General features: G+C 34.9%; 1 protein-coding gene across 1 annotated transcript; it reads right to left on the bottom strand.

The window, feature by feature from the left end:
• Nucleotides 1–645: 645 nt before the first annotated feature.
• On the bottom strand, nt 646–26787 carry AK7 (adenylate kinase 7). The gene is made up of 15 exons (XM_080397745.1): nt 25897–26787; nt 25147–25329; nt 23934–24042; nt 22862–22956; nt 22004–22114; nt 17504–17592; nt 16878–16968; nt 14108–14185; nt 13245–13394; nt 11620–11748; nt 11173–11314; nt 9534–9662; nt 8453–8521; nt 6365–6562; nt 646–3037 (listed from the first exon to the last, which is right to left on the bottom strand). The coding sequence occupies exons 1-15, from the start codon at nt 25972–25974 to the stop codon at nt 2808–2810; spliced, it is 1881 nt and encodes a 626-aa protein (XP_080253871.1). The 5' UTR covers nt 25975–26787; the 3' UTR covers nt 646–2807.
• Nucleotides 26788–26829: the final 42 nt, after the last annotated feature.

Here is a 26829-nt window from a genome sequence, read left to right as displayed (position 1 = left end):
CCCTATGAATATCTTACAGGATTTACTCAATGTATCTGTGTATTGTGAGGGGGATTACCAAAGAGCTTGCTTTCATTCATTGTTACAAAAATGTGTTCTGCTGTGCCTAGAGGGGCATAAGCAGGGTGGAGAGTGATGTCCCCCCTTTCTGCAGGCTTCTGTGTCACAGCAGAATTGGTAGGGTCGGTAAGATGTGCAGGGTGCATGTACCAGAGAGAAACAGATTCTACGACTGATTTTTTGTCCTATTACTGTTTAGCAAAGCTGGATTATGCCCTTACTTGATACACAGTATCAATTGATCTTGAAGAGTACTCAGTAGGTTTTTAATTTTCACATTCATTAATGCTCACTAGAATTGCAGATCTAACCATTAATTAATTGTTACCATGACAGTGACAAAAAAGAATTTAAATCCTTATGTTAACAGAGATTCCTTGGGTGTACATGAATATTCAAATATATTTAAGAAGAAAAAAATTGTAATCACCTTACCAGAAAATCAACTGGATCATCTGGCCTGATCCTACAGCATTCAGTTATCCCTTGCATAAGTGTTGGCATGACATTCTTCATTAAATAGTTTCGTAGTGGCATGGACTGAGCCTCCAATAACTCTTGTTCTTGTCTTTTCACTTCCTCCATATGTTTATTCTATAAATAATGAACAAAATCAAAAAGAATAAGGTTTATAATGTCTACCAAATAGCACATGACTAAATAATAATGGTACCCTGAATTAAAAAAAAAATAGTGTTAGAAGCTGTGGACAGAACTTTAAAACTCACAACTCTGCAGGAAAAACTATGTACTATTTATTACATTTCAAGCACACGACACACTGAGGACAAAGAATTGAACACGATCACAACTGAAATAATCTCCTTAGTAAAAAAAAAGATTTCTGTTTATCTCCTAAAAGGGGGCTTATTCTGAAGTGTTCTGGGGCTCCTGCTTCCACAAGATACTTGGTGAAATGCTTGGAATACACTGTATTACTTAAAAAATTAGTACTATTGCAAATGCAGACAGTTTCTTGAGAGTTCTTCGAACTGGGGAGTGAGGAGAATATTTTTACTCAGAAGACAAACCCAAGTTTCTAAATAACTAAATTGTGTTGCGGTTTTTTTTGTTTATTTGTTTTGGATTTGGTTTCTTTGCTGTGTTTTGTTTCTATTTCATGTATGCTACTTTTTGAGGGGGATGAGAGTTAAATAGACAAAAACCACCGTAAATAAAATCTCTATACACCATCTAAATTTATTCCTGGATTCAGGTTAAATCAATTACAATGATTACACTCAAAAAGTAGGAGGGGTAGGGAAATAAAACTGCTGCACGTTTTTCTTTCTTCCAGTTAATAGCACTTAATAGCATGCATATTTTCAGTAGTTTTAGCCAGACCTTACTCAAAACCATTTTTATTGTCCTCTCTTCTCTCATTTTATTCATCAGTAGCATGAGTCATATATAGATACAGAAAGCCAGTGATAGTCTGAGACTGGTTTTCTAAACTCAACACAAAAACAATGTTCAGGTAAAAACAACATACCAAAATCTGGAAAATATACTTACCTTATTCACTTAATTCAGGAGTGCTAATAAATCCTGCAAGTAAGTGGTCTTTGGTCACTACTCAGAGACAGCAGCTAATCTACAGTCTCAAGGGCAAATGAATAGTTGCTTAGATTTCCTACATGTCTGCTTATTTAAAAGGATAAACTTAAGTACACATTTTATTTAAACACCTTCTTTAGCTTTAAATAATGCAATTTGCTCTTGGAAGTTAGATGGTCTTGGATTGAATATAGCTAAAAATGTGTTAACTACCCTTACTGATATTTTAGACAAGCTTACTGTGAGTACAAAATGCTATTTAACGTTGAATGAGGCTGTAAATAAGCATAGAGATAACAAAACATATTTACGATCCAACATCAGAGCAATGCAAATGCTTCATTAAAAGTCAGTAATTTCTGTGTATTATTTCCCCAAAGATGTTTATGGGCCTTCAAATGTAAGAAAAGAATTTCACTGTGAAACGATTAGTTTGGGTTTAAATAGCTCTACAGACAATGGAACTGCCTTCTGGTGAAACAACCTGACTTTGGGTGTGAACAAGAACATTATTACAGTATGCATTTCACGTTCTTTCCTTAAAATGTTCTTAGGTGTGGCAAAGTAAATAGGGAAAAAGCAACTTGTGCAAATCCTGTGATGTCGAGTAGCCTAAATACCAAGTACTTATTCGAGTATTAGCACTAAAAAAGCATCCTTCAGACTGCATCAAATAGTTCTCTGCAGTGAGGACTCAGCTCTCAAAGGTGTTTCTCTTGCAGGCTCAGAAACTTTTCTGCGATGCATACTGGAATATTGACCAGTGTTGAGTTAAAAATCTTGTTTGAAAGGCATGATAATTAAGACTTGGTGAGCTGCTTAGAAGTAAAGTGAGCAAAATGCAAAAGTCCTAGAAAAATGGTTATGGAAAATCACCATTGATCATAGTACATATTTAGGAATGGTAAAATAAAAGAGCTATGGTACAGCAAGAACAAGAAGAGTATCATGAAAGTATTTGAAAGACATAGTGATACCAACATAAAAAAAAAAGAAAAGTTATGTCTGTAATCAAATAGAGACTATTCTTTAGGTTCAGCCTCAAAAAGCACTGTGAAGATACTCTAAATAAGATCTAAATAGGATATAAGGAACTAGAGAATTTATGCCGCACTTTCCAAGTGTATTTACATAGCAGATTGCTGGAAGACATATAAAACACATAAATAATGGATTCCCAAAACTATGTATTAACCTACCCACTCTTCCCAATTTGCCATCCTTTCAGCCCTCTCCTCAGCTTCTTTACGCTTTCGTTCAGCTTTTTCTTGAGCTTCTCTGACAAGGCATTCTTCAGCTGCTTTGCGTTCCAATTTCTCCTTTTCTGCATCTGTTAAACCATAATTCCGAGGTTCCCCAATTTCTTTGATGATCTCTTTTATGATAAATCTGTTCTCAGGATCTTCAAATTTTCCTACATCTTTTAAACAATACAAGAGAGAACTTTGCATGACTTTTATCAGTTATCAATGGACATTAGTAAATAACTGCAAGACCTAAAAAATATATAGTGTTCATGTTGTTTACATTTTCAAGTATAAAATGTTGTTTTCAGTTGCTTATAGATGCTAACTTTTTGCTACACGAAATTAAGCTTTATATATCTGATTTTCTTTACTAGTTTCAGCTAAAATAGTCTTGTCTTTTTAAGATGATGTAAGGGAGAAAATTATTAAAATAATTTTTACAATGATTCTGTTTATCCATTTCAGCTTGCCTGGATTTCAAAACTTTAAAATTAGGTCATTCAGCTATCAGAGATGTTCCTGCCACCAATGTAATCAACTTGTCAACTTATCCAGGTGCATAAACCCATCAGCTTTTGACCCCATCTCCCCTGCAGGTTACACAATAAGTTGCTAGGATTTGGCAACAAACTGCAGTTTTCACTTACACGCATTTACAAATACCCAGACCTATCTAGTTGAACTCTTACTGTGTTATATCTACAGGATCATAAAGACTGAGCAAGAACTTCTCTTTCATTCCTTCTCCATTTTAATTGCTGGAGGCTAGTTGGGTATTAAAATTGCAAAAAAGGCAGGAAAAGAAAAAACACAGAACAATGGGGACTGTCCTCAGGGCTTTCTGGGCTTTATATGCATTCAGTGTGGGGAGGCATCTGGCAGAAAGGGTATAGAAATATACACAGAAAAGAGTAAAAGTGAATATTTCAGGTATTCAGAAAATACAGGGGTAAAGGGCTTGTTCAGTGGTAAGGGACTGGAAATTTAAAGGTACAGAAATGGATAAGGAGACCAAGCAGAGGAAGGGGAAAACCCAGAACAACTAGAACAGAGAATCTGGATGAGACTCCAATAGTCCTGACTCCACAGTCCTCTGCTTTATGGAGTTATTTTGAAAGCCATTGGCAAAGCATGCTTCCCATTTCTTTCTAATCACTAATTCAGACAGAAGACAGCTGTCCAATACTAACACCATTACTGCAAGAGTTTAAATGTTTGTGACTTGGTCTTGAAGTCCAAACTCTGCTAATAAATTGAGGAGAAACCTACCATAATTCTACATGATAAAGTTCCTTTTACAGCTTCTCCTTCAAAAAAAAAAATCAGGTATTCCATATTAAAGGAATAATACATTTTCTACTTCAAGGAGTCCTTTGTTTCTGCAATTTTAGCTGCACCTATATATACAAAATACAGGGCAAACCCACTTCTCTAGTCATTTAAAGTACTGCTAAGAACTCTAACAACCCTGAATTTGAGGTCTCAAAGACTGTATTTTTTTCTGATGGCCAAGGGAGATTACAGTGCAAATATTAAGGAAATCATAATTATCTACATTTATCCTCAAAAATAAATAAATTTTAAATATAAAATTAGGTTATCACTGTTGCTAATTGAAAGGAAAGATCACCAGAAAAGGAGTTCATAAATTAAGGTCTTTGAAGGAAATTGCTGTTATCACTTTAACATGCCTTTTTGTGGATGATCTAATATGCCTGTGTCACCACTCCCAATTTGCAGATGAGAAAAACAAGACACAATATAACTGACTTGCAGACTTCATGCAGTGAGTCATTGTAGCAAAGTAGGGTTTCCAGAATCTTGAAGCCCACTCCTTTGTACTGATCGTACTTCAGACTCAGAAAAAATAATTATCATAAAAGCAATCCATAAGGCCATATGTTACAATTTTCTAAATTTAAGGTGGAAGATAGGATTAATTTCAGTCAATATTTAACAAATCAAGCACAATTTTTTAACCATTCCCCACTAAATTCCTTCAGAATGTGACTGAGAAAGCAGTTGGCACTCTGCTTAAATCTGACATTATTTAATTCTATGGATCTGATAAACCAATTGGAACATCAACTAGAATGAAGGGGTATTGGCAGAGCTGAAGGTTGCTCACAGAAGTTATCTTTTTAATCTGTCCTTGCCATTTTACAACAGAAAGAGGTATGGTTGCATACTTTGGTGGGTAACAATCAGCGATGTGAATATAGGTAAAGAGACTGTTCCTGAGATAAACAGGACATAAAGACAAAGCTCCTCTGAAAATGAAAATCAACACTATAAACGGAATGTTAAAATCATCTGGATGTCACTGAAGGTCATAGTTGTGATACCTCAATAATTAAAATTACTAGGCCAGTGAATTTCCTTATTTGGAATGTACTAGAGTTTAAGAGTAATCTTTGGGAATAATTCCTAGCAATATTCTATCAAGCAGTAAACACTTCATAGTCCCCAACAAAATAAAACTTGTTCTTGCACGGTGCTACTACTTGTGTATCCAGAAGTGTGCAAGGTAAGAAAATAACCAATTGATGGCATAAGATCTTAATACTTAATGTTTCTTACATTTACATCCTGTAGCAGAATTACCTCAATTCTAAAATGATTATACTAAAACACTGTTTTTTCCACTGCTACACTTACTAACAAACTTGGGTGGTATTATTCTCAAGATAATCTCCATGACTGATATTAAATAAAAAACCCCAACAACTTAGGAAATCAGTTACAACTGAGACTGTTTAACAATTAACTTCTCATAACTCATCTCAAATGGACATTCCAAATATCAGCAATTTGATTTTAGCTGCAGGGTTTTCCCTTTGATCTGCCTTTTCTCCCCCTCCCTAAGAAGATACACCCTCCCTCATTTTTCTTAGGAATGCTGTCAACTTGATCTCACTGTTTTTGAATAATCAGATTACTATAATCTTCTCAAGATTTTCCAGTGATCACAGTTTTCTAGATAGTAAGGGCAGACAAATTTTCTCACATACAGGTATACAGCAAAACAGATTCAGTCCTAGCCTTCCACCTTTAAGATCTAATAATTTTCTTTCATGCTTCATCATTTACAGATGACCTATATATTATCATGGTATCTGAGGATAAGTCTGAAGAAAAAATATAAGCAAATCTAATATTGAAAGTCCATGAAAATATACTATTACACCAATCTGGAAGGATGCCAGTGCAGAGGTCTGTAACCTGAATCAGAAAATTGTTTCGAACATTTAGCCTATACAAATGAACAATTAACCCCCCTGTTTTTTAAAAACAGCTAACTGTATGACAATTCAGAATCCTCATGACTGTACAGGTATTTTTGCAGGTATACAATTAAATGTTTGTTGTATATGTGTCCTTCAACATGAATTAAAAATATTTATATATGTACACTTACTATATGATATTCTCAAACGTTACATTTGTAATAACAACAATTTTTAATTCATATTTTATATACTAATGTTATTATTTCATACCAATAAACTGAGGATGTATTTCAAGCTCATCAAAATAGTTGAGAACTGTCTTATCATCTGTGTTTAACTCTCTGAAGAGATTCAGAGATTGCAGGAACCGGTCCTGGGTATAATGAGTTCCAGCAACAATTCTCTCTGGCAGATTTATTATTCTGTTTATAAGGAATTCATCAGATGCAGTCAATGAAATAATAAATTCTGTGAAGAAGAACACATTATCAGCACTGATCTATTGTTTTTCCTCTTTCTTACCTATTTTGCATTAATAATAACTTTTAAACCACAACTGAACATAAATAGATGTGAATTGTGTATATCTTCACAGCGAATTTAATTAGCAAATGCTTATATTCAACTTCTCCAGATGGAGCAGTCCAATAATATTGAGACATATCTGTAAAGAAGCTACATATTCAAATTTTGCCAAATTCTTCATAGCGCTATCAACAAGACTATTCCTGCAATAAGCAGTACAAAAATCCTAACAGCAGCAATGCAGCATAGTCCAAATTTTCTGACAAAGCTATCGTACAACCATCACATGTAATAAGTATAGGAGGAAAAAAAAAATCTTATGAATGCAGCCAAAGCAGCAAGTAACGCTGAAAAATTTAACAACTCACTTGTTTGTCAAATCATCAAATGCTATCACTCTGTATTGTGATTTTTAATCTCACAAAGGTGTATCTGCTGATTTATTTTTTTTTAAATAATCAAATAGTACATTAAAAACACTATGTCACCACATGCCACAAAAATTAGTGCCAATGTTATTTTAGTGCTATCGATACACAGTAACACCAGAAATCTTTCAAAAATCCATAAAAAACCCATCTCCTTTCTTTGCATCAAAAATCTCACATGTGTATTTTCATTAAGTTGAATCTTGCAGTATTTTATTAATTCAGCAATCAATTTGTATTTATTATATATGATTTTATACAATTTATCACAATATATGCTGATATTTCTACTAATAACATTACTCAGTACTACTGAAACCCATTAATTTAACAAAGCCAGGAAGCAAATTTCCAGACAGAGAAATCTGTAGAATCAAGCACAGACACCACCACTCCCCACCCAACAAACCTCAAAATAACCCAAAACAAACACAAGAAAGCCTTCCCAAATTAACATAAATCCTTCCTGTACCATTCTGTTTTCTAAAACAAGTTTTCTCCAAGGTTGAGAAGGTATTTTAAAAGGGATCCCATGCCTGAAGTCCTTGTTATGGGAGAAAAAGTGGTACTTCTCCAGCCCATCATAATAATTCATTCACATTTCCTCTTTTGACATGGTGGGTAAAAGTGGTTTTGTTTATGAATAACAGAAATTATTTACTTCAGAAATCATCATAAGTGGTTACAAACTTGTAGAAGCCTGCTTTTTAAATCAAACATCTGTCCCCTTCACGTAAGTGCAAGGACTGAGGAATTTTTCAGAAAGTTCTGAATTTTCTTCACTTCCACTGAAGCCAGCAAATTATAATTTACTGAAACACTAATTGTTTGAGATAGTCAACCTTTATACTATCTAACCGTACACATCTGGTAATGCAAAATATGCCAAATATATTGTTTGAATGTAATCAAAACTTCCAAAGAAATCAAAATAGTGAAAACACCAGGTTGAGGCCATTTCTGCACGGAGGGAAACCAATCTATTTTAATTCCCAACTTAACTGATGTATTAAAGTGAGTTTGGTAAGATCTTTCAAGAGATCATGCTAGGATAAACTTATGGGGTTTTAATATGCCAAGTTCAAGAGGTCATTTTTATTCCATTAATAGCTGCTGTAATCACAACAAAGGCAGCCACTACTATTGTTATTAGCCAGCAATTGATGGCATTTTCACAAAAATAAAAAAAAAGAGATAGAATAAAATACCCACAAACCAACCCAAAACCTTCCTTTTGATTAACTGCTCACTTTAAAATAAGAAGGCAGCAGCATTATGTGAATTAGATATTTATTTTATGTTAAATTAAATATGAACAGATGGAATGATATTTTCAACTTCTCGTTGGTGGTAGCAGTACTTGAAAACTCCCCAGTTTATATAAAGAGAAATCTATCAAACTTACCAGGTGTGATTAATTTATCACATTTATTTATTTTGCCTTTTACTTCTTCCTCTTCATCTTCACTTTCCACTACAAAAAAATATTATTGACATTTTCATTTGAAGCAACAATATAATTATATTTGCCAAAAATGTGCCCAGTACAAACACAGGTTTATCTATTCCAATTATACTAGTTGTTGGAAATTAATCTAACCTGGACACAATTTAGAGAATTCAGTAAGTAATTCATGCTGCCAGCCATCACAGAATTCTGCCTTGGGACACTAATAGTTGTTAGCCTATACAGCAGAAGTATGCGCATGCACACACAATTTTAAGATGTGTCCAATTCTAAAACTGCTGTCCTGACCCTGGCCTCTCCTCCTGCCAAGTACATCATTCTACCAAAAACAGAGGCAAGGCTTGGAACACTGAGTAGAAATTTTTTACAGTATTACGGTTAAAATGGTTTCTGCTGCTAAGTGTCTGCTGTTCTGAATAGTCAGTAAAACTGCCTGAAGAGCACCAACTGAGCATGATTAATTTACAGCTCAGTTTATTAAACTGAAGAAGACTGTTTTACTTCAAAACTCATGATGTAATTTACATTTGGAGATGGTCTTAATGCATTGATAGTCCTTGCTCACAATTTGAAATGTATGTCACAGAGTTCCTCTGGAGTCATAGCTAATGTAGCTGATCTAATATACCCACTCCAATCTGGCTCATAAAACGTGTTGGTGCACTGGGTGGATCCCCTTATTAAGCAGCCCTTAAATATTATGAAGAAATTCTTAGAGCTTTCTTGGGTAGAGTTGACTGACACAGAACAAGCATCCTCCATATTTTTGCATTTACTCAGTACTTTGCCAGGAAAGGTAGTCTGAAAACTGTCTTGTGCTTAAATTAAATAAGGTGCATTATAATGCTTCTTACATTTTAAGCATCATGTGAAAACATCTTTGTTTCACTCCTGCACTGCAGTCATTACAGTGCTGATGCACTTCAACTAATACGGTGCTGAGAATAGTAATGATAATGACAGTATTAGCAGCGATAAAAACAAAAGCAGCAATAAAAACAGAGGCAGCGGTACTTACAATTATAAAGATCTTCTGCCTGGTCATATGTCTCTGGGAACCCATCTAAAACATATCCCTGGTTTCTACAAGGCATAGATTTGAGCTTATCCTTCACAAATTTAACAACATACTGATCATCTAGATGGCCTAAGACACAGAGAAGGTTAATAGGTACCTAGTTTATGGAAAATAGACACTTGAAATTATTTTACTAACATCTTCATTCATTTATCAGTGAAACTTCTTTTAGACTCTAAAAAGCTTATGTATTTTGAGTTACTATTTGTACAATTACATGTTGTTGGTGATCTATGGAATATAAATGTGTAGCCATAAAATAAGATGACATTTGCGCTTACAAGGATATAAATATTAGAACTTCAAAGATAGTAAACATGAAATTAGTTGTTGGTTTTTTTTTTTAAATGCAATCGGGTGTTAATAGAAGCAGCAAAGAAATATTTATAGAAAAAACATGAGACAAAGCAATCATTTTCTATTTACAACTAACAGTAAGACTTAAAGATAGTCTGGCAGAACAAACATGAGATAGGTTTTACTAGTTTCATTTTAAGATTAATAGATTGAGATATGAAGTGGTTTATTATATTGTCCAACATTGTTGAGCAAACATGTGAGAATAAAACGTTTGGTTTGACCTGATTTTTTATCCTTTTGCCAGGCCAAACCATTGACTCCAGTTTCCTACTTTAGTTTGCTTTGGCTTTTAAAAGTCTTGAATATTTATAAACTGTTGTAATCATAAAGGTATGTTACTAATTTAAAAGGCTTTATTATTTAAAACAACAAATCAAGGCATGCAGAAGAGATGCTGCTATAGATCTCATTACGGAAGCTTCTGGCTGCGTTACAAGTCCATTGCTTTGTAGATCACAAGATCCAAATTAGGTAAATATTTAGTGACAGAATGCAGTTTAAAAGGGGTTCATACAGCATGGAAAATTTTAAGCACTAAGTCAAAACCGACATGACTTTAATCATATATAGATGATAATTAGTACTTTTCAGTAACAGCAATTTATTGGACCTTTTTCAATCTCCAAACTTTAAAATTCTTTACAGGCTTCAGTAAATACTATTCACTTTTTAGCGATGGCCAAAATGAGGTATAAAGTACTTTAAAAAAAACCACAATCTCATATGACAATGCACTAATTCTTTTTCTTACTAGAATGCTTTTCTGCTTTGCAAATTTGATAAAGATATGCTTCACCCGCTTTTTACTTTATATTAGATAAATCATGCTCCCTGTTCTGAGAAGAAAACATGTTGTTTTTAAAAAAATCTGGCCAAGATTCTTATGCTTCTGAGTATATCGTTGCTATTTAAATATCAACTTAATTCACTAAAAAGAATTATAGAAAATGTATGAAGAAGTAGGAAGATGGAACTTCTACAACTAAAAAAGTATCACAATATTTAAAAAACAGATCACACTTAATATGCAAGGTATATAATGTATATTGTAAAACATTGTATTCGATTTTTAAATAAGGTATATACAAATGGACAGGGCATGATTCTTGCTTTTAATAGGAAGTAAAAGTTCTAAAGCACAGATTTATTTCTTGATTTTCCATTTGCATAGGGTCACACTAGTTACCTAAATCCCATCATAGTACTTTGTATTTCCTACCTGCATTCTGCTCCATGCTTTCTTTTATTCCAGCTAATAACTTGTGTGCTGCTTCTACATTTTTACCCTGGTCCTCTTTGTTGTCTTCTCCCTCTTCTTCCATACTGTCAGAGTCCTGTTCTTTAGGAGCCACAATTTTCTCCTGACCACAACAACCAAAATATAAACAGGCTCAGAAATTCCATAGCCAAATTTCTTTTATACACAGATGTAATAAAAAAAATAGTAATTCAACAACTCATTTTACATATGCTCCTGGACAGTGAGATACTGAGCAACCATCTTTAATCTCTAAAATCAGTTCAGTGCATCCCCCAGAGGTGATCAGTAAGTCAAAAGATATTTCCGTTCTAAAATAATGGAATTCAGACTAATTTTTAAATTGTGCCAAACATTATAAACCCACAGAAATTAAAATAATAGCAATATTAGAAAACAGCAACACACCAGATTTGCTATTGTTTCAGAAATCACATCATTTATCTTAATGTGATGTAGCTTGTAGTATTTGCAGAGCTGTTCAGCAATGGTAGATTTGCCAACCCCAGGAGGACCATGAATACAAACTTTGAGAGGCTAGGGGAATAAAAAAAAAAAGATAAAAATGTAACATCATTCAAATAATACAGATGGTTTTATGTAAAAGGAACAATCTTTTTACCGTAACTAACAGGAAATAACAAAAATAATTAAAACTGAAAATATATTTTTGTTTTATTCATTTAATTCTCACTGAATATTTCCTATATCATCCACAAGCTTTGAGTAACACAGTTACTTAATTTAAATGTACAACTTCACCACTGGAGAAAAAGCACGCTTCTATTTAATAGACCTGCAAACCAACTTATAGCGGCACTATTAGTGTTTGAATGATCAAAAGAGATGAAACACAATCCTATAGATAGGACACAGTGAATTTTGGAATGAGGTGGTAGATATTCTACTATACACATGCCAAAGCTCGATTTCCCGACTGAGGTAGAGTTGCTATCATCACAATGGTTATTTTGACCTAAAAAATTTCAGCTCCATTACAATTGCAAGATATTAGCCATTTCTCATTTCAGCCTACTTAGCCTGTGGGTGAGTAAATGTAATTAATATTCCAGTATATGCTTATTAAATATGTTATACAACAAACTCGAAATCATACATCATTAAATGCCTATCTTAATTCAGTAAATCTGATGATGCAAACTGCAAATTTAATAGTGACAGGGACAGAGTTCTAGCCAGCCTTCACTCTCCTTGCCACATGGTATGTCTATATTTTGTACCAAATTTTTTGAACTAGATGCATATGTACTCAGACGCAGGAGTTTAACCCAAACACAGATATGATAAACCTTTCAGAGGTACACAGGGACTTTTAACAAACAATCTTGAATGATAGTAGTTGTATTTTGTTTTATACCTCCTGAACTCTTGTTCAAAGTCTGAACAAGATTTAAACATGCTGAACAGCTTTATCATGCCAATAAATACTTCAATGTGTGCAACCATTTTTCTGCACCTTTCACTAACCTTGCTCATACATTTGAATACAGAAGTTCTAAATATTAAACTAACGTAGGAAACAGCAAAGTTACTCACTTCATTACAAAACAGAGCAGGGTAAAATGAAATCTACGTTGCAACTGAACATCCTGGCTCACTAAATATAATGAAGGACACAAAATACTTGCCTAACTAGCGACTATTATAAAAAAGCTTAAACAAAAGATACACTTACTGTGTTCTTGCAGCAAAATATACCAGGAATGCTGTATCTGGTATACAGAAATTACTTTCAGAACAGCAGCTTCTCCATCAGGAAGCTTATTTGCATTTACAGGGTTTCAGGTTTATGTATAAAACAAATACAATTTAATGATTTTTGTTTTAATTAATATCCCCTCTTTTTTAACTTCTTCATTTTGATTTTCAGGTTTCGTGTTCATTTATTTTGCATCTATATCAGTCTTTCATGTATTTTTACTCAAAGAAATTAAAGCTTATGTTTATATAACCATTTCTATTGGGAAAAGAAAGAAAGGTGCACTTTAAAATAGCGTAGACCAAACCATTACCAGTAATCCTCGACTTTGCTTGTATTCCTTGATGATTTGTTCAATGTTCTCCACCAGTCCTGCCTGAGCGACCCACTTAATGTTGAAAGTCTCTTTCAGAAACATAGATTCCATTCGCAGGTTCACAAACAACATATCCAAATGCATTTGCTGAAGGAGCAAAGGCTTAAGTTATGCATGTGAATATTGTTAGCTTAAACTATAGGCTAGAATGGAGGGATGAGAATAGAAAGAATTAAGGCATAGGGGAAGAAGGTTTGTGCAAAAAGCAAAACAGACATTTTAAGCTTTTTAAAAATATGAGCCTTTTCAATGTGCATTTGTACCTGAGTATTCTCATGATCTATTAGAACATGAAATGTTAAACAGTTATTCTGTACAATGCAAAGGTTTCATATAATTTTGGGGAATAACCTCTTTCATAAATTTATCAAGTACCATCTTACAACTACCTGGTTATAATTTGTTTATTTTTCCTATGAACAGTTTCTCCCAGATAAATAGTTGGATACAACATAATTGTTGTATCCTATGATCATCAGCCTTGGCAGCACCTCGTTATTAAATTTTTTTGTTATTTTTATCGTTTTGTGTAGGTTCTGTTAGAGTGCTCCAGTATGCTAAGTGCAACAGTGACATCAGTGCTTTTCTAAATCAGGCTGTAACTCCTTAAAATAGTCTGTTCTATGATGGTTAAATTTCAGTTTGTTTATTTTCTAAACTTAAACTCACGGTACATATTTTTAGACATGTTTTAGAGCTATAGTTTTCTGATTAAATGAAAAAAAATAATCGTCTATTTAATGATATACTTTTCAGTTTACATTCTTTTCTTAAGTAATAAAAGGAAGAAAAGTACTGACCGTTAATTCTTTGCTCAGGAATGCATTTTCTTTTGGAATCTTCTCAATTTTTCCTGGTCCAATATTTTTACTGATACACTATCAAGAAAAAAATGCACTTACCAAATAAGATACTTAGAAAAAATTGAACAGGATTTCTCTGGATAAAATATATGCTTTACATTTTATGTTACACTACACCTGAAAAATCAGTATTCTGATTTGAAATGGACAGGTCAAAGCACAATATATTAACTTTAATGTTAGTATTCAACGGCTTTGTTTTGCTATATACCACTTCCCCTCTAGCACTTGAAATTAAAAAAAACAAAACACACACACAAAAAACCCCAAGAAACAGACAACCCAAAACCAAAGAAAAGTATTCCAAAGCTCTTAAATGTACATACAGCTTCCTACTGCTCAAGACCTATTTGGAGACCTATTTTATTTGCCAGCACTTTCTCTTCAGGTTCTTGATGTATTTGATTCTGTTAATAATCAGGAAGGGGTTTTAGATCAACACCACCAATAACTCTCCATATAACATTTTCATTTCATTGTTAGACAGAAATTGTTATTTACTCCTATAGCACTTTGAAATAATTAAAACCTCTGCTAGATTCCATAAAATCATAAACGTTTGATATAGAGCATCAGATCAAATCTACATATATTCCAGCATTCTGTCTCCAACAATGTCAATTGGTGGACACCTAAATGAAAGTAAGAATGGGAAAAGCATATGATACTCCTTCAAAATATTTTTCTAATCTTCAACTACTTTCAAGTCAAAGATTTCCTAAACTAGAAATAGCTGCTATATATTTAAGTAACTTTCAAGGTATTTCTCTCCCATGTACCTCTCCAGTCTTCCCCTGGGCTGGTACAGCTCCCTGTAGTGCCCTCTCCAGCACTCCCCCACTGGCAACTTCCCATCTCCCCAAGAGCTGTTCACTTATTCCTGCCCTCTATTTCTCATTTCTAAACAAGAACATACCCACAAAAGGACCCAACCACTTTTCTTAGGGTGCCTAGCTGCTTCTAAACAGCTTTTCATGATCTGCTTCTTTGAAAGCCTCTGGGAAATTCAAGTAGACTACATCAGTTTGTTCAGCCTTATCCACATTGGCTGGTCACATTAAAGAACTTCAGGAGGTTTCCAAAGTATCTGAAAGTACTTTTTTGTAAAGTATTTATTGGGAAAATATTTTACAAAGTCACATTGACTCTTCGCAAATGGACCATATGTATCTGGATGTCCTTTAATGCATGTAATTTATTATAATGTCTAATAATGTACCTAGTTATTAGCCAATGTTATTAGGCATATTGGCCTGTAATTCCCAAAACATTTCAGGAACATCTCTTTTTACATCTGCACCACATCTATCATCCTCCAGTCTTCAAGTGCCAGGACAACGCTAAACAGCAGATTGTGTGTATGAATTTGCAATTCAGAGTTATTTCATCCTTGAGCTATTTCAGTCCTCTTCAGTAAATACTATCAGACTCTGGTGTTTTTTTAGTGTTCATTTGGTCAGTTCATTCTACAATCTTTTCTACAGTAACTTTCGTTTTATACAGATCCTCTAACAAGTTACCCACAGAGAGATCCTGAAGCATAAAGATGCCTCCAAGTTCTTACCCATCCACTAATGCAAAGCATCTCTGCTATGGCCTTGTCTGCTCTGAGTGCTCCTTTTATACCATAATCATCAATTTGACTTAGAGATTTTCTGTCAGTCTTTTTGTTTTTTAATTTCTAGGAAAAAATATATTCATTCTAAGTCTTTCCTAATAGTTGATCTTCAAGTATTTTTCACTGACACTGCCAGATTTCATGATCTTTTCTATTCTATTTTCTTCACCTGGACATAACCATAACTTTTTGAAGTCTCTCATCTTATTTTCCTCAACCTACAGTTTAACCATGCTAATTTTAATTTTCTCTTTCCTAAACTTTTCTTAATAAGTAGCACACAAGGGCCTATATGGCTAAAAATGTAAGTTTCAATAGTTTCTACACTTCTCCTGTAAGTATTTAGTATTTTAAATGTCTTTTGTGTTCATTTTTATATAACGCTCTTTCTTATGGTTGACCATGGCTGCAAAAGTTATTTTGACCTTTGGTTTTTCCATAGGAATGTTGACTAATTGCATTATGGTCACTTACATACAATGGATCTTCAACTATTAACTTTTCAGTGAGACCCTGGATAATTACCTGAACCAAAACAAAGGCTGCATCTTCTTGTGAGCTCCCTAACACACTCTTCCATGAAACACTCTTTGACACAACCAAAAAATATTGGGCTGTTATGTTTGGTCCTTAAGTAACATCTGCTCAATCGACATGAGCAAGTCTCCTATTATATTGCATTTGTTGACTCTCACTACCAGTGTGCAGTTCAACAGTGTCATCCAGACTATTTCTAGACTTAATTTCAAAATGCTTGGAAAAACGAGATACCTTCCTACAAAATGAAGGGAAAAATACCTTTACGATTTTGAGTGTCTAATTACAGTACTCTGAACCCCATAACAATTCACCAGAACCTTCTAAAGTAAAATTTCTAAAGTTAATGGTAATACTGCAAAGGTTCTGCAAAATCAGGTCCAAGTAATGTATTTTGTTCAAAGGACAGGACTCTTGGAGGATTTTAAAAAAAAATTCTATGTAATTTAGCACACAAGACACTTCAGAAAGACCAATGAACTTCTACTTCAGTAAAACTTATAGTTTTTAAAACCTTAAAGATATCTGGAAAAAAAATATCAAATCTCTTACCTTTATTAATTCTTGAAGAGTGTGCATAGATGCATCTACTGCAAGTATGTAGTGAGTCCTTGGCCTATGGTCTGCTACATTTTGTAACACTCTGAAACACGGCAAGTACAGTCAGGGCCAGTAGTTAGATAAACATACTGGGCTTTCATTGTCAAATGCATTTCAGAAACAGTACAGAGTTTGTAAAATCTCGCCGAACTTTTCACACCATGACATTTTCATATATATTTTCCTTAATAAAGAAGCACAGCTAGATGTTTTATTTGGAAAGAAGTTCAAAGGATAAAATGCAACACTTGTAGAAGATACTAACTTAGCCTACTGTAGAGTCCACAATCCATTTCCAGTTCTGTGCAAGTTAACTGGTATCACACTCTAGATTGAGCATTGCTAGGCATTTCTTAAAAGCATAACACCAGTGAAACAGTCAGATAAGGTTTCCAGAAAGCATATCTGGTACTAAAGAAATGGAAGTCTCTGAATCAGTAAAAAGGGTCAAAGAGTGTTCCTAAACCCACCCATCCCCACCCACCCAAATTTAAAAGCCTCAGTACTCGCTAGTAGATATGGATTTGTTATCTAGCTAGGTATATATTATTGTTCAGGGGATATATTTTTTTACTTACGCTGCTAAATCAAGAATATGAATGGTTGGAATAAAATTGTTTCCATCTCCAAAAACAGGTATTGCAGGACTCTCACTAAGCCAACCTATCTGAAAATACAGAGAATAAAGTGAGGAGAAAAAGGTTACTTTTAACTAGATCTAAAAAATGGTGCATTTGTTTACTAGGCAAATTCATATATTCAGTTGCTTGGATGATTAATGGAACTGCAATAAAGGAAACAATTCTTGAGAAATACTGACTGCAGCCTACTAAAAACAAGAAACTTTTTTTTTTAAAAAGAATATTCTTTGATCTTGACAAATGTTATTTTGTATCCCAAACAAAAGAAATGCTTGGGAAAAAAGGGAACATAATGTTGAGAAGACCGACATTTTTCCTGATTCCATTGATATGACAGGTAAGTTCTCACTGTAAAGTACATATGGAAATACTGCTTAAAAAATATTGAAAAAAAAATAAAATACACATAGAGTCAAAAAAGTGGAAAACACTTCCACTGTAGCTAAAACATTTTGAAGGGATCAGATAACCAGTTTTGTTCACAAAAGCATTAAGCTTATGGCACCAAATCTACTAAAAACACATTCGATTTCATGTGGTTTGCCCCTAGAAATGAAATGACCCTTCAAAAATAGTTGGATGTCTACCTTAAAAAAGTAGTGCAAGACTCCTTCCTCAGCTCCATATTGAAGTCCTGAGGCAACAACATAAGTTGAAAATTTATGTTTGCTCTGTGAAGTAAAATCAACAAGAACGTTTTTATAAAACTATGGTACTGCAAATGGCATACTAGCTTACCCTGAAACTTGAGTACTTGTGTACTAAATATACAACATGTGTAAATTATATCACTTCACATTTGTAGTGAGACCAATTGTTGCATATCCTGTAGTTTCATAAGTCATATTGCTAATATTTCCTTCCAAAAAAGCATCGCTCAATCAGAATTACATGTCTACATATGAACTGAAATTCTAAAAAAAAAATTTAAGAGTTAAAAAATTTGGAAGTTATGTAGATCAATTAAATCAACAGGATAACTCATGTGTCTGCGTTCTGTTTTCAAGAAAAATAACTCTGAAATTCATTTAAGCTATCACATTTAATTGCACTATGTTTGCATGTGATTGCCTAAAGAAGTGGGAAATGCTGTGTATAATGATTTTACCGTTGCTTTACTTTCATTTTAATATACAATTAAAAAAATTAAAACTCTGTGAACTATCTAAGTGTTTTCCTAACCACACACCAGGATCAACCCATATTTTTTGCTGACCATTATTGCATAATGCCATAAATTTGCCTGTCCTGCTTGCCTGTTCATGTATAATGTCACTGCTTGTATCAGTGTTGAGGATGGCTATAAAGAGAAAAAAACATTTTTTCAAAAACCATCTTTAAGGAGAAAAACTTTCAAGAAAATCTTTTATATTAGGACCAGTCACTTTGAAAATTTTTAAAGTGAAACAAATATTTGAAATAATTCTTATGTTGTAAAGATCGTAGACATTATATATCTACTAATACTATGTAAATGAGCCTGCATTTAGGGAATAAATGTCCAGATTTGGGATCTACTTTTTTTTTTTTTGGGGGGGGGGAGGGGGGAGGGATGGGGAAGGCATCTTTCGTTATCATCTTTACAATATTTCAGAAACATAAAATGAAGAACACTGTTAGCCAATGATTGTATAATCAAAGCATCATATAAAGGGATGACAAGTTACAACATCAGTGTATTGTATGGCTGTTTACAAAATAAAATTTTGCAATAAAATCTATCGCAACTCAGTTGAATGCAACAACTTGTTAGTAATCACGAGAAACATTAAAATTAGAAGACATTACTGATAGCAGAAAAGCTCCCACACTTAGGCTGACTTGGGAAATACCATGATAAAAAACTGCGTGTACCCTAAAAGCAGCCGGCTCCTGGGATTGTGCTGGACAGACTGCAAACATGCTGCAGGAGAACACATGCTGTAATTTCCATCTCCCAGCAGGAAAAACCCAGCTCTTGTGAAAGCACAGGAGGTGCTATTTCTCTTTTTCCCTAAGAAGAATGTAACAAACAGGATTTTCTTCCATTCACTTTACAATAGCTTCTGCAGTAGCCACTTGGGGAGACAAAGTACAGTTCAGCACTGAGTGCTATACTTCACTGAAATACAAACCTCTGAAACAGGTTCAAGACCTCTAAAAATATCTATTTAGTAAGAAGGTACTACTTGAGACGACTTGGATAGAATTTATTCAAAAAGTAAGGCAAGTATTAGGCCAGCTCCAGTTACACACTGCATATTTAATCACGGGTAAAGACCTTCAAGTTCCTGTGTAATATTCATTAAAGCCACTAGATGTCACGTTCTAGCTGTTGCAGTCAGCTCTAGCCTTCGATTGTTCTGTTTGCTTGCTTCCTTGGGTTTTTTTTTGTTTTGGTTTTTTTTTGTTTTTTTAATTTAATTCTAATAAAATGCTTGAAGTGGGAAACAGGTCTAAATTATTCAGGAATTGTAATGTCACTGACAACAGAGCTGGGAGGTGAAGTCTGTAGTAGGCAGATGTTTCTCCAAGGATTCTGAATTTGGCAGGACCTCAGAGTGAGCAACTTCTGAGAAAAGCTACACAACCCGAATGCCCTGCCACAAAGGTAAAGGTAAAAAACTGCTAGTGGTAAAAAGCAGAGACTTCTAGCTCACAGCTTGTTGAAATTCAAGCAAAATATGGGTGACAGGTACACTAACTTGGAGGTGACATCTTGCTTTAAGCAAGAACAGCCATTAAATTGCACTCTGAACAGTTACCAAGGCTAAGAGACCCTCCTATTCTTGGTGCAAGATCTCTGCGTGACTGACACAGCTGCTGAATCCTAGTATCCCCTGCTGAGCTCTTTGCAGGCAGTGGTGACACTGTCATTTCTTTCACAGATAGCACATTCCCTCGATGCCACTGAATTTAAAAATGAATAAGAACAGTAATCCAGAAGTCTCCAGCCACCACAGGAAGTTAATGTATCTGCTGGGAAGAACAGATGCTTTGCATCCTTCCTGTTCCAAGGTGCTGACAGGAACTAGACAGGGGTAATAATACCTGTTGATGCTGCCCCTGGAGTTCTGGAGGAAAAGGACTCCTTTTGAAAGGCCTTCAAGAGGCGTGTGTTGAAAATACTCAAGTTGTTTTATCATGTACTGCTGGACATTCAAGCCTGGCAAACATTTAGAAGCTAATTATATTAATTCCTTTGTTACATAGTGACTCAGTGCTTTGGACTAGTCAGAAAAATTGAGTCAATAGTTTGTCTGGGTGTTAGTAGTAGCAGAAGTTATTGCAAGGTTTCGTGGACACTGTTTACAGTCTCCATGTTTCTGACATCACAAGTATGAAAGTTATTCCATAGTCTTATAGCTCCATGTTAGTACAGTAAAAGTAAGAAAATTACCACTGATTTTTCAAGCTGTAAACCAAATTTTACTAGCATTCTGTACTATTAAACCGATATTAGAATAGAATGTAATTTCTAGTACTATTTTCTCAGCAAGGCATAAGATGAGAAGTGTAAAGGTTTTTCCCCCTCCATAATTAGCCTGATAAATTTCTGCAATTACACTGTATTTATTATGGGAGACAGCTAATGCACAAAGAATGGCCAAATGACACCTTCATCATACAATGTATTTGTCCTCCAGTTCTCTTTCCTAACCTCCACAGTACCCCATCACTAATGACAAGAGCACCAATCTTCCTGAGCTGTGAAGCACCATCTGAGACGCTGTTGGTATTTATTTAGTAATAGCTCTTAAATACAAAGACAGGCATGGTCTATTCTCTAGTAAATTTAATAGCCTAATCATGTTGAAACAAACAAAGCTGAAGGAAGTGATTTTAAAACACAGATAAAGTGATAACATATTCTAGTTATTCTGGGTCAGCTTTATGGCCAGTTATTCTGGGTCAGCTTTATGGCCATGATTTTAAAGTGGATTATAGTGTGGAATGGAAGTCAATAAGCCCTCTGCTTCAAAAGTACAAACTATCCAGGAACATGCTAGGTGTGGCCAGAACATCTATGTATTTAAAATATTAACATAGCTTGCTATAATTGAAAAATGCTGCTTTACTGTAAAGCTACACTAATATCCCTTTCCCCTACAGGCTTTCATCCTTAAGCTTCTCCCCACACAGGCCCCAGCTTAATCCTCTCTGATACAACCAATGAAACATTATTATTTTTTCAATAAGACAAGCATTTATCTCATTCACTACCTAAGGAAAAAAGATAGATTTTAGGATTTGTATTATGTAGACACTTATGTTTCAAAAGGCATTATAGTCTTCTCTATACTTGATAATTTATTAGTAATTGATATTGTCCCTATCTATCAAGAGAGTAACACACTCCTAAAATTTATTCAGATTGTTGGTAATTTCCATTACTAAGGAGATGCTCTAAGTAAGAAGACCAAACAACCTATGTTTATAAAACAGTTCTTTACATACAGTTTTCCCAAGTTTGAGAATGAGTTTTTCAGCATTTATGTGTTCCACAAAGTTAGGATGAGATTTTCTTCTGCGATAATCTTCATCAGTAAAAGGAATATTAGGATCTTCCTATGAAGGGAAAAATGTGACTGTTATACATATCTTAAAACATAACAATTTTTAAAGGCTTAGGTGATTAAAATAAGTTCTTAAAATATTTTTTAATCTGTTTTAACTTTGTTTTCAGTTGAAATTCTTAAAATTTTTGATGCTGATACTTGAGGTTCAGTATTTTGAAACTGTCAATGTTCAATTTTCACAGTAAAAGACTTTAACTACTTTTTACATTAAAAAACCCATTAGTTTTTATATATAGTATTACAGAATCTTGAAAAACTCTATTTTGTAACACTAAATTTGAGAACTGCAATATCATACACATAGGTACAAAAAGCATCCCACCTGGTTCCTGACAATACCTAACACATATAAAGATCTATTATCTTTCTATACACTGATTTAAATACGTATTTCATTAAATAAGTAGTAAATGTGGATTTTTTTTTGTAACTGAAGAACAGCGCATATTGTGGTTAGCATAGGTCTTCTTGTCCAAGCAGTGCGTACTGTGTGCCTATATCACTGTAACCCAGTGCCTAAACTTCTCTGTCCAGTGGAATAAATTTAACAATATTGGCAGTAAGTAGTGGTCCATGGTGAAAATATCATGAGAAAAACCACACTTCTGACACTAACTTTATTAGCTATTGTTGAAGTATATATGAAGTATGAAATACTTTAACTGAATTTAATGAGTATTTTCCATTAAATGAAAATATTCAGTTAAAAAGAAATTAATGTTTTCGTATTACTTACAGGGTCAGGGGATTTGCTTTTTGCCCAGCTCATTATTGTTGAAATGAGGATGAATATCTTTGGTGTTGCAAAATACTCTATTTCTGTATGTAGAGCTGTTAAATGAAAGCAAAGGATTTGATTGATTCTAAACTGTGTTACTCAAACTGTATTTTTGCTTTTACGTAAAGGTCCTATATAGCCATTTACACCATAATGTTCTATGTGATATGTATTTTTAAGCAAAAGTCTTTATTTAGGTTGCTATAAAATAAAGATAATAAATCAGGAAAGAAAACAAATAGACAAACAATAGTAATAAAGAATCAGATTATTGGGAATCAACAATCTTCACAGAATTACATATCATAGAGGGAAGAAAAGTAACAATCTATACTAGGAAATGATTGATCTTTATTTAGACTGCTGAGATACTGAAAGAAAATAGTGGGGGTTTTTTTCATTATTTAAACAAAATCTATAGCATTGCAGAAAAGCTTCCTTATTTTAATTTAGAGCAAAATAACTAAATGTGGGTTATGTAACTTATGATGTCCAAGTATTTATACTATAAAGTATAATTTGGTTCAACTATCATATAAAGAAAAATATTGCACTGTCAACATAAAAAGATTCCAGATTCCTATTAGAATTTGGATATAACAGGAGAAACTTTCAGAAAGACTGTTGGCAGTACTTTTTATTGGACTTTTTAGTCAAAAGATATTTAAAATAATTATATAAAATATTGAAACATTGTTTGAATATCACAGGAGCAAATTTTCTACCCACTTCCTAATGCAAATAGATAAGACGATGGTTGATAGTTATTTAGGGAAATAACTGCCTACACAGATATGTCATTTAAAGTATTGGACCATTCCATGACAGCTCCTCTACCTTATAAATGCTAAAGTACATTCCATGGTTCCTGGCTAATTAATTGAACAATTCTTGCAACATTTCTCCATTAAATAACCCAGTTTTGTATCATAGTAAATGATAAATCCCATATAATTTCATTATGAATTTATGGTAAATTTTGATGGATGTATAGCAACCACTTTTCAGTCCAGTTGATAGCTATACTAACCAGAAGCAGCCCATGTTGCTTCCTCAATCTGATTTGCATCTTCAGTGATATTATATAAAACTATCTCACACTCAAGCAAGTGACTTAAGAGCTCTTTTCGAGAATAAACCTGAGAAAAAAGAAGTTAGAATCTGTCATTTAAAAAAGAAAAAAGAAGAAAACAAATATCCAAAATTAATTTTAAGATTTAACTTTCTGATAGAATGTAGTTTTCTAACACTAGGATGTTAGAATAATTCATAAGACATATCAAACTTTATCTGTCAGATACAAGTAAGATGATGAAATGTAAATGAAATGCTGAAACTTCTAATTTACAGTACGCATTAATATAGTTCAAAAAGATGTACAATTTTTAGTGGTATTTTAAGATTCATATTTTCAGTGCAATTGTGAGTATCAAAAAATATGACTTTTATAGGTATTTCAAACAAGGATCACTTGGCAGAATGGAGAAAACAAAATAATATCCATTGGCTTGCAAAATAGCATCCTTTTTTTTTTAAATGCAGCTTGTCTGCATCACTTGAGCATGTCCAACAAACACTTTGGGCAAGAGCAGTGGTTAAGATTAAATACCACCAGCCATAATTTTCTGATTGAACAGCTCAGCTGTATAGATGTTTAAATCAAAATTTTCAAATGTTTGAAGACATTCTGGATAATCAATTTGAGACAAAGGTAATTTTAGTTTCAGAAAACTAAATCAAGCAATAAGAAATCACATTCTTAAAAGCAAGCCTCCTTTAGTTAACTGAACTCTGGACTTTATACAAAAAAGTAGGTATTCAGAACAAATGGCTGCTAGCGAAAGCTGTGATTTCAGTAATAGTTGATAAGGGGTACACTGACTTTGATTCCAGCACCACAATCTTTAAAATGCAGATAAAAGACACAGAGGAGACGAGGTTCTTGAGGTGTGTGTTTTGAGAGAAAAACCAAAGCAGTCCTGTGGAACATCAGGATAGATGATGTCCTGTCCATAACCATCCTTTAAAAAAAAACTAGTTTGAGTCTGAGTTCCTTCCTTCTACTCTTTGCTGTATCAGGCCTAGCAGGGTCACAGCAGCGTGCAAGAAGCAGGAGGAATAAAATATACATACACAGCTTCCAGCAGTAAGAAAAGACCACTTAATCAATGCAGGCCATTTTACATGACTTGCAATATTACCAATATTCTCTAATGTCAATCTGAAATAAGACTCTTACTTACTGTATAAGTTTCCTCTGCAAAATATGGTTTAGTACTCCCTGGTTTAGAAAGGCTACCCACTATTTGGTAGACTCCTTCCTTTGGCCTAACAGAAACTTCAGCAGCTGAATTATTTTCATCCTCCTCCTCCTCATTTTCTCCTATGTTTTCAAGCGATGCCCCAACAACACATCCGGATAAATACTGCAATATACAAAGACATACATTTGTATGCAAGTATCTATTGAACGCTACACAGCTTCTCATGATCTTGGGAAGACGCTAACTCTGACTAGCCCTGATCCCGCCATAGGTAATGTAGCTCAGAACACGGCTTTCCGACGGGAAAACGTTAGAGACTCCTCAACCTTAGCTGTAATGTTTTGTCTCGACTTCTGGCCTGTGCCTCAGAGCCGAAGGTGTCGGTGAGTCCCTGAGGCCACCTCGATGTAAGCGGGCCCCTCTCAGGCAGGTGTTACCTCACAGAGACGTTACACCTCCCCACACTCATCACCTGCGGCCCGAGGTCTCCCGACCGGCTTTATCCACACCTCCTGCTCCTCTCATTCTTATTCCGTCTTATCTTAACCCCTTCGTGCCCTCAGTCCGTCTCCTCAGCAGCTAGCTTAGGTCACCTCAGCTACCCGGCTCCCTGCCGCGCTGCCGGCCGCGGGTAGGGCGGGCGGGCGGGCGGGCGGTGGCGCCTCAGGCAGCGACCGCCGAGGAAGAAGCCGCGACCGCGGGCAGCTGCGGGCCGCCCCTCGCAGTCACCTCGCCGATGCCGCGGCCGCAGTAAGAGTCGAGGTGGTTGAGGAAGACCCGGCAGTTCGGCGCCGGTCCCGCCGCCATCGCCACAGCCTGCACCGGGGACGCGGCCCGTTGCTACGCGACGCAGCGGGCGCTGAGGGCGGTGCGGCCTCCCCTCCGCTGGCAGCCGCCGCGGGGCGCTGCGGGCGGGCCGGGGCCGCTCCTCTGCTGCGGGCCGCCGGCGGGGTAAACAGGCACGGCGTGTGTAGCTGTGCCGCTTTTCTAATACCTAAATCAATGTATTCTAGGACAAACAGCGCCAGTCAGCACATAAGGGACTTTCCCTAACTTCTAGACGCCGCACAGTGCAAAATATACGTGGTACTGCCGAGACCAAAAGTAGCTGTAAGGAGGCGGTTGGGCACCGTGTCAGCTAGCGGGCAGGCTTTGAGGCTTTTAGGAAATTCACAGATCAACTGCAACGGTAGGCCAAGCAGCACTTATTCAGGGGTTTGGATAGTGCAAACAGTAACTGAGGGGCGAAGGATTACCCAGAAGTAATCCAGACATAGCTGAATGACATAGCTTTCCCCATTTTTGAGTTCACACTGCAGTACATTGTAAGAAATGACACCAGTTTCTTCTGGTAACACCTACAAAACACCTCTTTTGAAAGTATTTCTCAGCTTAGGTTTATAATAAGCACGCAGAATGACAAAGCATTGTAAAGATGTCCAAGAAAAAAAAACATCCTAGTAATGTAATGTTAAATTTGGCATTTTTCCACTTGTATTACTAATGCTTCTTTTCCAAGTTCCTCTTTGCAATTGCCTACCTTGTTTTTTCACAACAAAGTTTCAGCAGATACAAGATTGCAGGCAAAGGTTTTAAAATACTTGTTAACTATTTGATATTTAAGTTCTTTTCATAGGCATGATAACTTCAATTGTTCACTCC

The sequence above is a fragment of the Falco punctatus genome (assembly GCF_963210335.1).
Source record: "Falco punctatus genome assembly, chromosome: 7".
Taxonomy (NCBI): domain Eukaryota; kingdom Metazoa; phylum Chordata; class Aves; order Falconiformes; family Falconidae; genus Falco; species Falco punctatus.
This window is presented reverse-complemented; position numbering and strand designations above follow the sequence as displayed.

What these genes read in the sequence shown, in the direction of transcription:
- AK7 (XM_080397745.1), bottom strand. Translation starts at nt 25,974, where the DNA reads ATGGCGGCGGGACCGGCGCCGAACTGCCGGGTCTTCCTCAACCACCTC. An exon ending in TTCTCAAACTTGGGAAAACT is followed by an intron (nt 17,593 to 22,003) that starts GTATGTAAAGAA and finishes CTGTATTTTCAG; the next exon opens with ATAGGTTGGCTTAGTGAGAG. An exon ending in CATATTCTTGATTTAGCAGC is followed by an intron (nt 16,969 to 17,503) that starts GTAAGTAAAAAA and finishes GCCGTGTTTCAG; the next exon opens with AGTGTTACAAAATGTAGCAG.